The sequence below is a fragment of the Coptis chinensis genome, unplaced genomic scaffold (genome assembly GCF_015680905.1).
Source record: "Coptis chinensis isolate HL-2020 unplaced genomic scaffold, ASM1568090v1 utg912_pilon_pilon, whole genome shotgun sequence".
Lineage (NCBI taxonomy): Eukaryota > Viridiplantae > Streptophyta > Magnoliopsida > Ranunculales > Ranunculaceae > Coptis > Coptis chinensis.
The window spans coordinates 332,799-347,905 of NW_028238191.1; the positions used below are offsets into that span (position 1 = coordinate 332,799).

The window sequence follows — 15,107 nt, forward strand, 5'->3', positions numbered from 1 at the left end:
AAGAGGCACGAATTTATTTCGTGTGATAAAGAGTATTCTGTTGTATCACTTTGTAGGCTGCAATCAGGTTGCAATCCTATACGAAGATTGTTGTTTTTCATTTGAAGGAGGAGACGATTCAAGAGGATTGTCCGAAAGAGGTTATTATGGTGCATTGGTGTAAAGTGGATTTTACATCTGGGGGTGTCAGCTGGATATCTATATGCTGTACCAAAAAATTTGGAAACGTTTTCTTGTGTGTGCTAGCGCGGATGGAGTGAACTTTCACTTGAATCATACTATCGAAACTGAAAGCTTGACGCATATATCTATATTCCGTAACTTATAGGGGCAACTTTTAACCCCATGGTAACTTCCTCAATCCCATGAAAGTATTAGCTCGGTGCTTTGAACTCGATTTCTATATTTTTGTTTATTTATTGTCTTAGATTTTGGTGCGTTGGGTTTATCACAGGGGATTTGGATCCAATACATTTGCAATGTCTGTGATTAAGGTTGCACACTTGCACAACGGAGTAGATTCCTTCGAATATCAAAGCAATGTAAAATTGGCAACCGAATTAATAACTCTAGTCATGCAGAAACTGTGCCTTAGGATTTGTAATCATTTTTTATTTAGGTTGCTGTACTAGGAGTCTAGGTATGAACAAGTGGGCATGGAGATTAAGCAGTGACCAGATGTGATTAATATTGATATATTACGAAAAAACGAAAGAGATGTGAATTATATAATAAAAATTGTTGGTTTATTTTATGTGCAGGTCCAGATCAAATGCAGTATTCTAGCTTAAATCTTAGAAGGCGTTCCTCAAGTCGACGACTACTTCGCAGAAAATGAAACATATAACGAAAACAAAGACAATGTATTCCACCAACCGATGATGTAATTGATGACTTTCAGATCATATATAAATCCAATAGTTAACATGTCTTAATCAGTAGCGTTCTTAAAACATTCAATAATGTCCATATTCCTCTCCAAGTTTTACCCTAGACAACAGTAAGTGAAGCTCTACTTAATTTGGCAGAAAACATAGAAAGTCCCTCCAAAACTGTGAGACAGTTCGTTTTCTTTAAGAATTAAGAAACCATGGTGAAGCATGGGTGCGTCAAAATGGACTTGGATGAATCCAAGTATCCTTCTCCAGTGTCTGTGATTGGATTTTACATAGCAGCAGCATCTCTGGTATGTTTCCTAGCAATGCTTTTTGATATCCTGTCTGGATTTCGTTATAGAAAACGATGGTTACCGTGTGGGCTATTCTCACTCAATTCTTTAACATTGACTCTGCTCTCTATAGCTGCAAAAATCCCGGTAGATCTCACTACACCAATGCCAAGTGCTTGGGACCAAATTTCTAAACTTAGTGGGAGTACCTTTATATGCATATCTATGGGGTTTCTCATGCCTTCTCTTGGAACCAACCAAATTTCTGAATGTTTGACCAACATGGCCGCCTTGAGCATTTTCGTGGTGACTATTATTGTCAACATCTGCATTCAAATCCGCACTGGTGTTATCTTCATGTTCATTGTTGAACATAGGTAGCCCACAAGATCATAAGGTGCTTGTTGAACATATCATGATCATGTGTTGTATGCTAGTATTGCTCGCAGTTTTGTGGATTTCTGCTCTGTTTATTAACAGACGTAAGGATCTTGACCTCGATTTTAACAAAGATCTCTTAACTAAATGCCGAGGAAGTTTATTTCGTCGACTGAAGTTTGTTTACTTGTATGGTTATTGCTATAATCCTCAGTACGTTTTATGTAGCCACCATCTCCGCGATCTTGTGGGCTACCTATGTGTACTTTGTTCTGTCGTAATAATACAGGCAGCAGTAAGGTTTCTTAGCTTAGAGTTTTGTCAAGGGTTTTCTGACTATCGATGGTCAATATGGATAATAGTTGTCTTCCAGATTCTAACTATCATATTAGGAAGTTTTGTCAGCATCTTTAGACGGTTCATGATGCATTTCAGCAATGAGAAGAGCGGACATCGTCAAGGAATGCCAAGTGCAACTGGGTTGATAATGTCAAGTCCGTTTCTGAGAAATAGTTTGAGGGACCGTTGTGACATTCTTATGGAGGCTTTCATGTTACTCGTGACTTTTCTTCCCGTGTTATTTTTTTTCCCTGTGGATAAGTTGCTTGTTGTTCTTATTAGTCTATGCCACAGAAAAAGATATAAATACAATGACAATAGATCAGAAGCTCGAGTGGTGAAATTTGTGAAGCGTATCAGGAAAGAGGTAGAGCTAAGGCTATGTCTGCTTCTCGGAGTCAGAACCGTACTCAGTGGAGACATAAAAGAATATGAGCATCTAAGTTATGAAATTGGAGTGCGTTTTGGTTTATGGTCACTTCTAGAAAGTGTGAAGGATATGAGAAGGTGGTGGATGGGGGTCAGTGGAAAGGAGTCTCTAAATTATCTGCCCAAAATCATTGAGAAAACACTTGATCGAGTTCATCCTGATCAAATAGGTCGGGAAGGGTCTTGTCTTTCAATGGTTCTCCTTGTAAGGATTGCCCAAGTTTCTATACCATCGGAGCTTAGCGGGTCTCTAGTTCAAGCATATAGTGAAGCCCACAGCATCATCCATTATATCGATAGAAGAATGAACTCCGGAACCTACAAGAATAGACAGATATCTAAACTTGCACAAGCTGTGTGGGCAAGTGATGATTTTAGCACTCTTCTACCTGAGACTCTTAGGAGATCTACTGTGGGTGGCACATCTGGATATCAAACCAATATGCATCGCGCAGTTGAGATCATTGAATATCTTAGAACTGCATTCTCATATGATGCTGTAGGGAATGAATTCCGACTCCTTACAACGTTGCTCACTTACAGTAGTTACTCGTCAATTGACGATCTATACGATTACATAGAGCAATTATTTGTTGAGATGTTGCATGTATTCCTTGCTAAACTCCCGCATGCCATATTTAAAGAAATAAGTGAGAGTCCTGTTGAAGAGTTGGACCAGAGGGCTAGACTTGCTTTGCAACTCCTTTGTCAGGTTGAATCATTTAAAGATCGTATTCATTGGTCATTTCCTGTGCAATCTGACATCTCGACTCTAATTGTTACTTGTCAGATGGCGAGTGATGCACTCGAGGAAGAAAATTTTGATGTTCATCAGGACAATGTTCCTGCCAACCGTGGTGATGAAAGTGTTCCTTCCACCAACGATAATGTAATAGTTGAAGTTGACGATGAATGAAGAATCCATAGCATGTAAATCTTAATCTCTCTCTCTCCATCTTAACATAGATTGTCAATTATAGCCTCTATGCTCGGAAGGATGAAGTAGACTGTAGACCACATCGAAACGTTGTCTGTTAACATGTATTCGATCAAAAGGTATATAATGACGACCTTGACTTGCTTTGTGATTCCTATTGTCAAATTGATTCGTAAGAGGCCGCAAATTTGGTGGTCGTTTCCAAGTTATACTACTGCAATAGTACCTCCAGTACTGTGGCCCATATTCTGAAAATGGACCGGACCAAATACTAAGGGGTCTTATACATTATACAGGCTACCCGAACCATGCTGCCAAACAGGCCTTAATATAGAGTTTGTATTACAAAGTATAAACCCAAGGTACATTAAGTTCTGGGTTTCATCCTGGCCCACCCCGTACTTGAATTGGCCATTGCGGCTTGGAAACCAAGAACATGTCACTTTGTTTAATTCCTGTCCATGGAACAAAAATCCCACATTTCCACTTTGTTTAAATTCTTGTTTACTAACCTAACCCAATTGTAATTCTAATCAGTTTCTACAGTGGAATGAAGATCCACTATATTAGGCTGAGTCCAATGACTTCCTATCCCTTTAAAAATAGAAAGTCAATAGATTTTATTCTCTATCATTAATTTCCTCTTTATATATATAAAAGATTTTATTCTATATCTTTATTTTACTCTCTATATATAGAGATAGAGAGTAAAATCCTTTGTATATATACATAGAAAAATAATGATAGAGAGTAAAATATGTTGACTTTAGCTCTATTTTGTTGATTTTAGCTCTATTTTATTGATTTTAACACTACTTTTAAAGGGATAGGGAGCCATTGGACTCAGCCTTAGAACTGCACCTTTATTATTTTCTCACCGTTGGCTTATATTTCTCAATGGTTGCTGGGCCTATACCAAATGTAATACCAAGTGCAAGTGAACATTGTATTGAGTATCGAATTGAATATAATCATTCTCTTTTTCCCTTTTTCCTTATTCCTCACTTCTCTCTCAACACTAATCGTTCTAACTTCTAACTGTTTGGTCATTCAGCATATAGTTGTAATAATAGAAATAAAATATAAAATAGCTTCAACAGTTGCCAACAATATACTATCCCATTTTGAGTCCTGGGTTATCTCCCTTCCGATCAGGTGAACAAAAATGCCTCAACCTATACAGTTCAAGACTAGCTGAGAGTAAAGCAACCAAAAGAGCAGATACCAGTTCACTTTCCCACCACCTAAGAGAAAAAACACTGATGCTTCAGAAGTCGCAATATAATATCCCACTTTGTTTAAATTCTTGTTTACTAACCCAAAAAATTCACTTACACCTAAACTTTTCTATACAGACTTCAAAACTTCACTTCAAATACTTCAGAACATTGTCACAAGACATCAGGACCACACTGACTCCAAAAGTGCCCACCACAGCTGGCTTCCAACCCAAGTAAAACCCTCTCCAACCCAGTTCTCTGTACACCTCCATTACCAACTGTCTCATGCTTCCACTCTTTGTTAATACAAAAGGATGAGCAGCCATAGTCCCAAGCAAAGTACACAAATAAGGGGCAACTACACCAGCTGCTGGAATATCCTTCAGTAAATACACCTCTCTACGATCACCACCCCTTCTAGACTCACATGCACCCTGCATAAAAGCCAAAATCAATATCATAAGCTTGAGACAAAGAAACCAATACTGACAATTTAAGTGAAAGTAAAATGCTTAAGAAACAAGGGAAACATACATATTAGACCTTGACAAACTTGATACGAGAAATTAAAGTCTAATCTATATAATTGGATCAAATTTGTCAAGGTCTGACCTATATAATTGGAGTTTTAGCACCCTCAACTCTTGCAGATAATTTTGATCTCGAAATTCAACAAACTCCAGGTTACAAAAAAAAAGTGACACGAGCTTCGACACAAAGCACAAAGTTTAAAACTCAAAAAGAAAACATCACGCAAGCCAAAGATAATTATCCAACGAAGGCATAAAATTTTTATATACCAACCTCTGCAACCCAAGTAATAACAATATTGTTCATATAACATATCCAATATCCTTAAAGAAATCACTACTTAGGATGCATAAAAGAAAAGTTACACCCCTAATTTAAACACACTCAGATGCAAAAAAATGCAAATACTTAAGAAGGTCAGAGCACTAACCTATATTTAACTCAATAAGAGCCACATAAGTGCTACACAGACCTTTTAGCTTGCCCAGCTAAATTTGGCTCCCTAAAATAAAAAAACCCAATCCAATCACGTGGTCTGTTTTGAAGTGCTAAATGATACAGACGGCATAGTTTCTGTCGTCCGTCCATTATTTTTTGAAATTTTTTTGGACGGACGGCACAGTTTTTGCCCTATCGAAATTTAACACACGAACGGCAGAAACTATGTCGTCCGTCTCCCAAACTTATTATAGCAGCTGCTAACGAAGGTCTTAACTTTAGCTGGGTTTTTAAGTCCTTCCAAATTTAAGACCCTTTTAGCAGTCCCATTGGAATGATATTTTTGTAGTTAGGGTGTTATATTTGTCTTTAGCAGCCCATATAGCCCTCATTGGACTTGCTCTAACATAAAAACATACGTGCCATAAGTTATAGACCCAAAAATAAAATAAATAACACCTATAAAGAAGAACAACACCAAAAACATACAAAATGAAGGAACCCTTCCATGAGGACCCCAACTCTCCCTCAAAAGAAGTACCACACCAAAGCATTCGCCAGCAACAAAACTCCCTCTCTATGGGGATACTTACACCCATGCAAAACTCCCTCCCAAGTCCCAAGTCCCAAGTCCCAACTACACTCCCAAAAGCCAAAATACGCTCCAAATGAGTCAATTACACTCCAAAAGCTGCCAACCCTAGAATCACGCTCTATAAGGAGTCAACACATGCTCTATATGCTGCTTAAAGTCATAAGCGACTTTGTGAAGCCTGAAATTTTCGAACATTATCCAAGGATATGAATTGTATACGCTACCAAGAACTAAGATACTAACCGTATTGAGCCAAAGCAATAATTTTCAAGTTATCAAGTGAGCGGAGCGAACATTCTGGGCCGACAAGAAGAGGTATGTGGTTTAAAAAGTATTTTGGTTGGTTTCTGTTTGTCTTCATTCTCGAGCAATTTCTCCTTCACTTTCCCTCTCCCTCTCCCTCTCCCTCTCCCTCTTTCATTTTCAACCAAACTCAACTCTTTCTCTCCCCACCACAAACTCATCTCTCTCTCTCTCTCTTCTCCACCTCCGCTCACGCCCTCACTGTTTACAATTATCTAGTATAATGTGGTCAAGTAAAAATAAAATAAAAATTGATGCAGGAAGATAAAATAAAAAATAAAAAAATAAAAAAAATACACCAATCCATTCAAATTTGAAATAACATATTCATTAAAATTCAAAAGCATTTTACATGCATGTTGCATTTACAAGCAGTTAATTGAACATTTTTCATTAAACACATACAAAAACTAAAACTAAGAGCTCCATAACATAACTCTTTCGTTGATGGAGTGTTGAATAGGTGCATAGACTTTCTTGGAGAAAATTAATTCGGCCCCTAAACTGGAAACAAGCCCAACACAAATAGCGGATTTCAACCTCGTCGTCAATCCATTTCTTGACTCAAAAATTCCGACCCTGATATTCGCCCCAATTCCTTCAAATAAACTAGTAAGCCCCAATATCCCAACATTACTATATACCCCCTATAGCTCTTCCTTAACCCGATCAAACCTCCACTGATAATACGAAAACATGATGTAGCTGTAAGACCAACCACACCCAGAGACGGAGCCATAATTCTAAGCCAGCGGGTTCGAGATTATGTACACACCCCACCCTACCTATGCAATTTTTATTTTTATTTTTATTTTTCCTGTTAGAAGGTCTAAAAAATAAAGATCAACAAAATTATGTATTTATTTTAATTTACAAAACTAGAGTGCGTTGACTACTAAGAATTTAATATGGACTGATTAAGTTAACTACTTAAATATTTGAGCCATTAATTGATACTACTATGTCTATATATATCTATATAATCTAGTCCACAATACAACAATTCAACAAATTGTTAACTTCCTATAATGTTATAAGTCTATATAACATATATAATATTATATAGACTTATAAAAGATTAACATTGAAAATAAAAAAATTACTTTGTTTTGTTTTGTTTTAAGTGGAAATTTTATTGATAATGATAATGAGTTTTACAAATAATTAGAACAAGCGTGCAACAAACTGCGTCGTTGCGCCGCAAGTCATTTCTGAATTTGTGTTTTTTGTTTTTTGTTTTTTTTGTTAAAATATGACCGTTTGTTTAAGAATTGAGAGTGAAAGAAAGGAATGAGAGAATACGAGTTTGTTATGGGTGATTAGAATTATACAAACTAACCGGTTAGGCTTTAGGTCTTTAGCTATTTGTTTTAGTATCATCAACCCATCAAATATTCAAAGACACATTTATCCCTCTTTAATAGTTTTGAACTCAAAATAAATGATAAATGGTAATTTTGTAATGGTAAAAAGAGAAGTAAAAAAAAGTTGGTTTATTGGAATGTTTTTTATAAGTTTTTTTTTCATACTATTTTTTTTTTTGTTAATAATATTCTTATAATAGTTAAGAAAATTTTAGAGATGCGGTAGTGGAAGTTTGCTAAAAAAAATTGGGGGTGCGATTCCTTATAATTTTAAGATTTTTCTAGACAATTAGTTATGTGGTAGTAGAGGTTTTCTAATCTCATGAGGTGCGACCGCCCCCACACGTATGCACCCCTCTAAATCCATCTATGATCACACCGCCCATTACAGCCTCATGACCCATATTTTGAAGGGAACGGTGTGGTTCAATAGTGGTAGCCACAGGTGAAAGTTATTGGCTTTTGAAATGATAATCAATAGTGGAAGAAATAGAAAAAACCAACTTACTTCCTGAAATAGAGAAAGTTAAAATCTTTTCTTCGTGTTCTGATACTTTTTCTCACCCGACAATGAATGTCTGAAAAATCTAAACTCCCAAGTCTCAACTCTCTCAACTACACGCACGGAAAACTAAAAACTAATTTCTGAAATAATGTCGAAAGGGTTTTGAAAGTTGTCAAGTGGAAGTGGTAACACAAGGAATGATCTAGTGGGACGCGAGTAGGCTCCCAACTCTGGTAGTAGTCGAGTGGGCTCAATTGTTGTATTTGTAAGTAAAGATGTACTTTAACGACACGTTGTCAGGATTGGAAAATTTCCAGAAAAGGTTGAACATCACATGATATCAGGAACGCCAAGTTTGATGACCAACATACATATAAATCGAGTGAATGATGTTCGTAAGTGTGTCTTATGGACGGCCATGCTATGTTAAATTGTCTTGATGAAATTATTCTCTAGAGAAAGCTCGATTGGACCTGTCTCAATTCCAAGGGATAAACCAGTTAGACTTGGATATGGCTTTTTTGATTGGGTTAATTAGTTCAGTGAATGAGTCTCAAGGACAAAACCGACGAAATAATCACCCACCAGAACCACCTTTTTTTTATAATAAGCCACAACGACCGGGTAGAGGAAATCTCCAGTCTACCCCTAAAATTTTAAAGAGCCAACTTAACCACCCACTATCCTTTTTAGTTGTATACTATGACAGATTCTAACTCCCCTTAATTGTTATTACGACTCCACTCTAAGCTCACATCCCGTCATCTGTATACTCGAAATCTTCTCAATGTCTTTGAAATTTGAAAACAAAAACTATTTTGACATTAGTAACATTTTAGGGGTGTCAAAAGGGCCGGGTCAGGCTAGCCCGGCCCTCAAACCATAAAAGCCCTCATGACTGAGGGCCAAGTCAGCCCGCCCCTAATGTGTGTTGAGGGCCGGGTCGAGTAGGGTCAGGACATAAATATGCAAGTTCTTACCCGCCTCTCGGCCCTCAATTTTAAGGGTCAAATGAGGGCCGGGTCGGGCCCAATCAAATTATACACTACTAATTTACTTAATTTTTTTATTATACTTTTGATTATGTATATCAATTTCAACTAAGGATATAAAACTTATTTTTATGTATTTAGAAAATGAGATATAGAGATGGTGGAAAAGATGAGAGCCTTACACTTTCAATATTGAACTATGTTACTACGTTAGAATTGCATGTTAACTTTGTCTTTATATAACGTATATATCTCTATTTCATTTAATTATAAAAAAATGTATATATTATGTTCTAATCTACTCCTTATTGAATACTAATTGTAGCGAAAAAAAATTGATATAACCTAGATAATTATATTAGAAAACATATATGCAATGTAAACAACAACAAAAATTATGAGGGCCAAGTGAGGGCTGGTGAGGGCCTAATGAGGGTCGGGCTCATGTTCCAGAACCTAAGCCCTAGTCCGCCCCTAATAGGCATGAGGGCTGGGCCGGGCTGCCCCTCAAATCTATGAGGGCCAGCTTTTGAGGGCTTTTGCAAACATTTTTGAGGGCCGGGTTGAGGGCCTGAGGGCTGAATTATCCCTAATGGGCTAATGTTGTCCGCAAACCGGCTGTTCACGAAGCTGAGCCCTTTCTGACTGACCCAAGCTTCTTTGCAAAATCAGTCAACTCACATTACTCCTATCTTGACATCATCATCTGATATACGACATCGAAAATCATCTTATGTCAACAAGGAAAATCTTCTTCAATTTTATGGATGCTACTTCTAATGTCAAATTCCTACAACACCTATAGAAGAAGGAACTTGATTTTTTTAAATATGTATCAAGCTTGATCAATTACATTTTAGGCAGTGAGCAAATGCGCAATACGGTCATGTATAATTTGATAGACATAATTAATTTTAGCCAGCCTTATGTGTGAAAGTGAGCATAATTAGTTTAATAGAATAAAAAACAAAGACATAACTTCTAAACTCCAAAACAATTTCAGATAAAATGTGTGATTCTCTCGTGTGAAATTTGAGCCAGCCTTATGTGTGAAGCACCCTCCAAGCTGTTGGCAAACGGGATGACCGCACTGCTGCAGAAACCCTGAAATTGTTAAAGAAACAGGAGTTCCCCTGTCCTCATGCCTTCATTGAGATATGGTTATTCTTTGTAGCTTGGGTTGCAAGTAATAATAGACTGTGTAGCTATATTACGCTGAAAGATTTATTTGACTCCACGTGTGGTGTTTGAGGGACATTTAGCTAATCTATTGTTTCTTAACTTATTTAAAGTCGAATTTGTGACACAATTTTAGAAATTACTTTGCTGAACTTGTTAGCCATGATCCTTCATTCAATAGAATGTTGAAAACTTGAAATACATTGATGAGAGTCATAGGAATATAGGGAAGAGCCACTTTTGACTGATACTGAAACTATAATTGAAAATTATACAAATGCTCTCGTTGTTTTCAAAAAGAAAATATTCAATTTTAATTAGGTGGGAGCATTTATGTTATTTTCAGTTGTTTGCGGTCAAACCAAGTTGACCGTGTGTTTAGGGGGAAAATCCTAATTGGCTAGTGGGGGATAAGTGGATAACACTAGTTCACCCTTATTTATTTATAGTGATAGGTTCAGTTTTTTGGTGAATCATATCTAACAAATATCCTATTCATTATTATAGTTTGACAACCAATGAAAGTCCCTTTGCTTTCAAGAATCATGACCTCTATCAATTTTTTTTAAAGTGACATAGGATTGAAGACTCGAGTTACCATTGATGATGCTTTAGAAGTTCTTCGAGTCTTGCCTAGCTTTGAGGCACCTGTTATTGTCAGGAACCTAAACCACTTTTTCATTTATTTAAATCTACAATTGTTTTGGTCATCTCTGCATCTGCTTTTCTACAATTTTCACTTATAAGGGCACTGTCTCACTTGTGGCAGCATTGGCCAAATGTCCAAATTTTATGCCTTCATCTGGAATGGAATGGGTTCTGCAAAAGCAGAAAATGCAAAAGAGTTTACTTCAGGACCCTCTATATTTGTCCCATTTGCAAATAAATCTAGGCATGGGGATGAAATATCTGGTAAACTTTTATCAACAAATGAAGTGTATTGGTATGATCCAACTGGTTCTGTGGACTTGAAAAAAGAGATACTTCTTCAATGCGGCTCATTAGATGAGACCAATTATTCCTTAAGCAAGATGATTTCTCATGTTTATGAAGGCCTTCACGACTTTTTTGTGACTGAGTGTAAGGTGTGCGAGATCCCTCCTTCTCGGTGCTACATGCAGATCTTGGCGCAGATGTCAAAAGTTGCGTTGCCTTCACAGGCGCCTAGTGTTGTAAGTATGCTTTCTAAGACAATTAAGATTGTATCACGTTTCAGGTTGGCACACTTGAGTGACGTATCACATGTTTCAGGTTTTACGTGTTCTTATGAAGTGGGCCAATGATCTCAAGTCTGGATTACTGGAGCCGGAAGATGCTGTTTACCTGAGAGAATGCCTTCTTAAACGGGAGACTGCAGTGCTTCCTACAAAGCAGGATAAATGGGTTTCACTCCATCCAACTTTTGGACTCGTATGTTGGTGCGATAACATGGAACTATGGACGCCTCTGACACAGAGGTAATATTTTCTCTTTTAAAATGGTAAACTTGGATAACCTTCGATGGCCGAAAATGTAGGATAGGTAGTGGTGGCTGCATCTCCAATCTCTTCTGGGAAGTCCATTTACTCTTGGATTTGACATGTTCAGATGAACTTTTAATCGTCTAGTGTCATTTTAATCGTCTATTCATGCAGGCTGCATACTTTTCAATTATGAAAAACTTTGTTGAAGAACTCTTTGGTACTTGAGCTTGATCTATACACATATTTTGTTGCTTTGTCAGGTCATTACTCGTGAAGACGGTTGACTGTAGAGAAAAAGCTTTATTGGTAAACTGGGTTCTTCCATATGCACAACATTATATCTACAAATTACACCCTGATAAGTATATTCAACTAAAGCAGTCTGGATTTTCAAACGTATGCGACCTATGGATTGTGGTCGTCAAAAAATTGTTTAAAAATCGCCATACTGTTAAAGGATGTGACAGTGCATCAAATAAGCGAACTGAGTGCAGCTGCCTTTTACAGGTATGCAATTAAATGATTCTTAATTATTTTTTTATTGTGAATTTGTGCTAATCATATCGGATATGGTATTGGTGAAACTGAATACTTGTGTGATGTACTGATGTAAAAACATTTTCCCGAAAATGTAATTGGTTTTAACTTGCATGTTATTTTCTCTGTTTTGGTAAGCATCGTTTGTTGTTCAAAACTGCAGTCAGTTGTAAGAAACCTTAACGAAGATGATCAAGTCCAGGTATGGTAATAAAATTTTCTAGGGAAGCTGTATAGGCCCCACTACGTGACCCAAAGGCCATCCATACTTGTGCCCACAATAGAAGGATTAATGAGCTGATGTGTGACGTGCCCAAAATGTCTGGAAAAAACCATTAGTGGCATAATGCAAGGCCCAAATGTACTTGGGACGTTTAGAAGGATTCATTCATGTGTCCAGTATCTAATTCAAAAGCAATCAGTACAATCTCTAACAAATATTTGGTTGTGCTGAATCTTATCCTAATTTGAAATACGTAGTTAACTATAATAAACTGGGCAATATTTGATCCACTTCTACTATGAATCAAATTAGTGGAGGGAAAACAAATCTACGTTCTCTCTTTCCACTTTACGATGGATCATATAGTGGACTGCACAAGTTGAATGTGCTCTCTGGCGCTGGTAATGTGTATCCTAAACTCTGAGTATGCAAATGTTTTTGTTCTCCTTGGTTGAAACATTTTTTCACTATGTATATAGTCAAATATGATTACGGTTTGTAGGAATACGACTATCCTGTAAGTGCTTTCCGATGCTGGTAATATGCGTATCTGGAACTCGGATTATGCGAAAACCATGTTCTAGTTCTCCTTAGTCGAAACGTTTTTTCTTAGGGTCACTGTTTTTGCCTTTTTGGTTTTTGTTAAGTATGTAAAGATCCTAACAGCTCTCCTATACTTTTTGGTTCAGATGATTTGCAATAAGTTACTTCTGAAAATTGTGCGTTAAATTTGGTTTAACAAATGTCAGTAGTACATAGCTGTAGAACCTGGTCTTTTGTTTTCTTTGTTTTTTTCTTACAATTTAGCAAGCAGAAGTCTAGAATAGATTTGAATTGTTTAGCTTCTTAATCCTCTACTCAACAATTTTCTTTGCTAAAACTTGTTGCAGGATAACAACTTATACGTAGACCGTGCCTCAAATCCACATCAGATATTCATGGAGCTTTCACGCCTTTTTTTCAATGGAGCTCCGGAACTACACTTGGCAAATTTCCTCCACATGATTACAACCATGGCAGAGTCAGGCTCCAAGGAGGAGCAGACAGAGTTCTTCATTGTAAATAGTCAAAAAATTTCAAAGCTTCCAGATGAAGAACCTGTTTGGTTCATTTCATCTTTATTATCTCAGAAGATAGATGATGGTAATTACCAGCCCACTTTTGTTTCGTCCACAACTGATAACCAAAACTGGTTAAAGTCTAAGAAGAAACCAAGTGTCAATACTTTTTCTCGAGAAAACTGTTTTAGGAAAAAACCTGCGGTCCTGCCACCAAGTGATAGGTTAGAGATAAAGAATCAGGCCGAAGGCATCACTTGCACAGAAGCTCATGGGAGAGTTTGTGGCTTTCAAGTACTTCACTGACAAGGTTGGTGGGGCAAGTGTGAAATGGGTCAATGAAGAAACAGAAACAGGTTTACCCTATGATATTGTTATTGGGGAGAGCGCAGAAAGAAGTGAATATATTGAAGTTAAAGCGACCAAATCTGCAAAGAAGGATTGGTTTGCAATATCTACAGTTTTTAAGAATCCTCTGAGACTGCCAGAAAGGCATGCTTCGATTGGCTATTTTGATACCGAAGAGTTGAAACTTGTCAGGATATGCTAATGTTAATGACCCTTGTATGCTCAATTGGATGTCCAACTGCCTATACCGAAGGTACTCTCCTCTTGTACTGGCTATCTCACAATGTGTAACATGAAAGTAGTTCCCAAACAATGGGAAAATATTCAAGACTGTACCTTTCACTTGAACCACGTTCCCTAATCTGTAAAGAGTGGTCTGGTGGTGAGTCATGGGTGGAATAAAATGCCCTTAATGGATGTACGGGTTAGCAGAACAATGTCTCAATCTATGGGTAATTTCACTAACCCTTGCCCCTGTGGTATCATACCAAGCATCTCACTGTTATCCGTTCTGTCAGGCTTCTGTGAACATGTTTGGTGAGAGTATGGTGAAGGGTTATATATTGCTCTTTTGGTTGGTGGCTTGATCATTCAAACAAGGATATAATCATAGTCTGCTCAGATCAAAGACACTCAGTGCAGTCTGAGCTCAATGCCATACCTGCTATAGTCTGCATAAGTTTCAGTTATCATGTATCCTTTAAAGTGGGTGAAAGCATCAGAACACAGAGTACTAGTTCAAAGCGCCTTGAATCAGAAGGTGATTGAGTTCTTGATGGAACGGTCATTTGTTGTTTTTGGATACAGATTGGTGTACAAGGCATCACTTTATTAATGGAAGATGGGGAGTGGGGTGGTGATTAATCATCTACTTTTTCAGAACATCTTCTGAGAGCAGGGGTTGCCCATTCTTTTAGGTCACTTGTATTCAAACAGATCTTTCACGCACTCTGTGCTATTATGCTGACATGTTGTAGCTTCATTTGAGAAATGGCTGAAATGCAGAAGAAATTTAATCCATCCAATTTTACTGATTTCCAACTTTCCTTTCAGAAATACTTTTTTGTCAGACATTATGTCTTAGGAGGAGATGGTCATTA

The 15,107-nt window shown here is 37.3% G+C and overlaps 2 protein-coding genes and 1 long non-coding RNA gene across 3 annotated transcripts; 2 read left to right on the top strand and 1 right to left on the bottom strand.

Moving 5' to 3' along the window:
* Window positions 1-992: 992 nt before the first annotated feature.
* On the top strand, window positions 993-3,402 carry LOC147472721 (uncharacterized). The gene is made up of 2 exons (XM_086588380.1): window positions 993-1,186; window positions 1,302-3,402. The coding sequence occupies exon 2, from the start codon at window positions 1,584-1,586 to the stop codon at window positions 3,228-3,230; it is 1,647 nt and encodes a 548-aa protein (XP_086444506.1). The 5' UTR covers window positions 993-1,186; window positions 1,302-1,583; the 3' UTR covers window positions 3,231-3,402.
* An 898-nt stretch (window positions 3,403-4,300) lies between these two features.
* LOC147472722 (uncharacterized) lies at window positions 4,301-5,444 on the bottom strand. Its single transcript, XR_015210723.1, has 2 exons — window positions 5,276-5,444; window positions 4,301-4,905 (listed from the first exon to the last, which is right to left on the bottom strand). It is a non-coding gene; the product is annotated as an uncharacterized LOC147472722 (long non-coding RNA).
* A 5,541-nt stretch (window positions 5,445-10,985) lies between these two features.
* On the top strand, window positions 10,986-15,052 carry LOC147472723 (protein NO VEIN-like). Its single transcript, XM_086588381.1, has 4 exons — window positions 10,986-11,550; window positions 11,630-11,835; window positions 12,102-12,348; window positions 13,492-15,052. Exons 1-4 carry the CDS (start codon window positions 11,158-11,160, stop codon window positions 13,963-13,965), a joined length of 1,320 nt encoding a protein of 439 aa, XP_086444507.1. The 5' UTR covers window positions 10,986-11,157; the 3' UTR covers window positions 13,966-15,052.
* The last annotated feature ends 55 nt before the right edge of the window (window positions 15,053-15,107 follow it).

Bases quoted from the DNA above. Each gene is read 5' to 3' on its own strand.
- LOC147472721 (XM_086588380.1), top strand. From the start codon at position 1,584: ATGATCATGTGTTGTATGCTAGTATTGCTCGCAGTTTTGTGGATTTCT.
- LOC147472723 (XM_086588381.1), top strand. From the start codon at position 11,158: ATGTCCAAATTTTATGCCTTCATCTGGAATGGAATGGGTTCTGCAAAA. The intron at 11,836-12,101 runs GTAATATTTTCT...TTGCTTTGTCAG, and splicing joins TGGACGCCTCTGACACAGAG to GTCATTACTCGTGAAGACGG. The intron at 12,349-13,491 runs GTATGCAATTAA...AACTTGTTGCAG, and splicing joins AGTGCAGCTGCCTTTTACAG to GATAACAACTTATACGTAGA.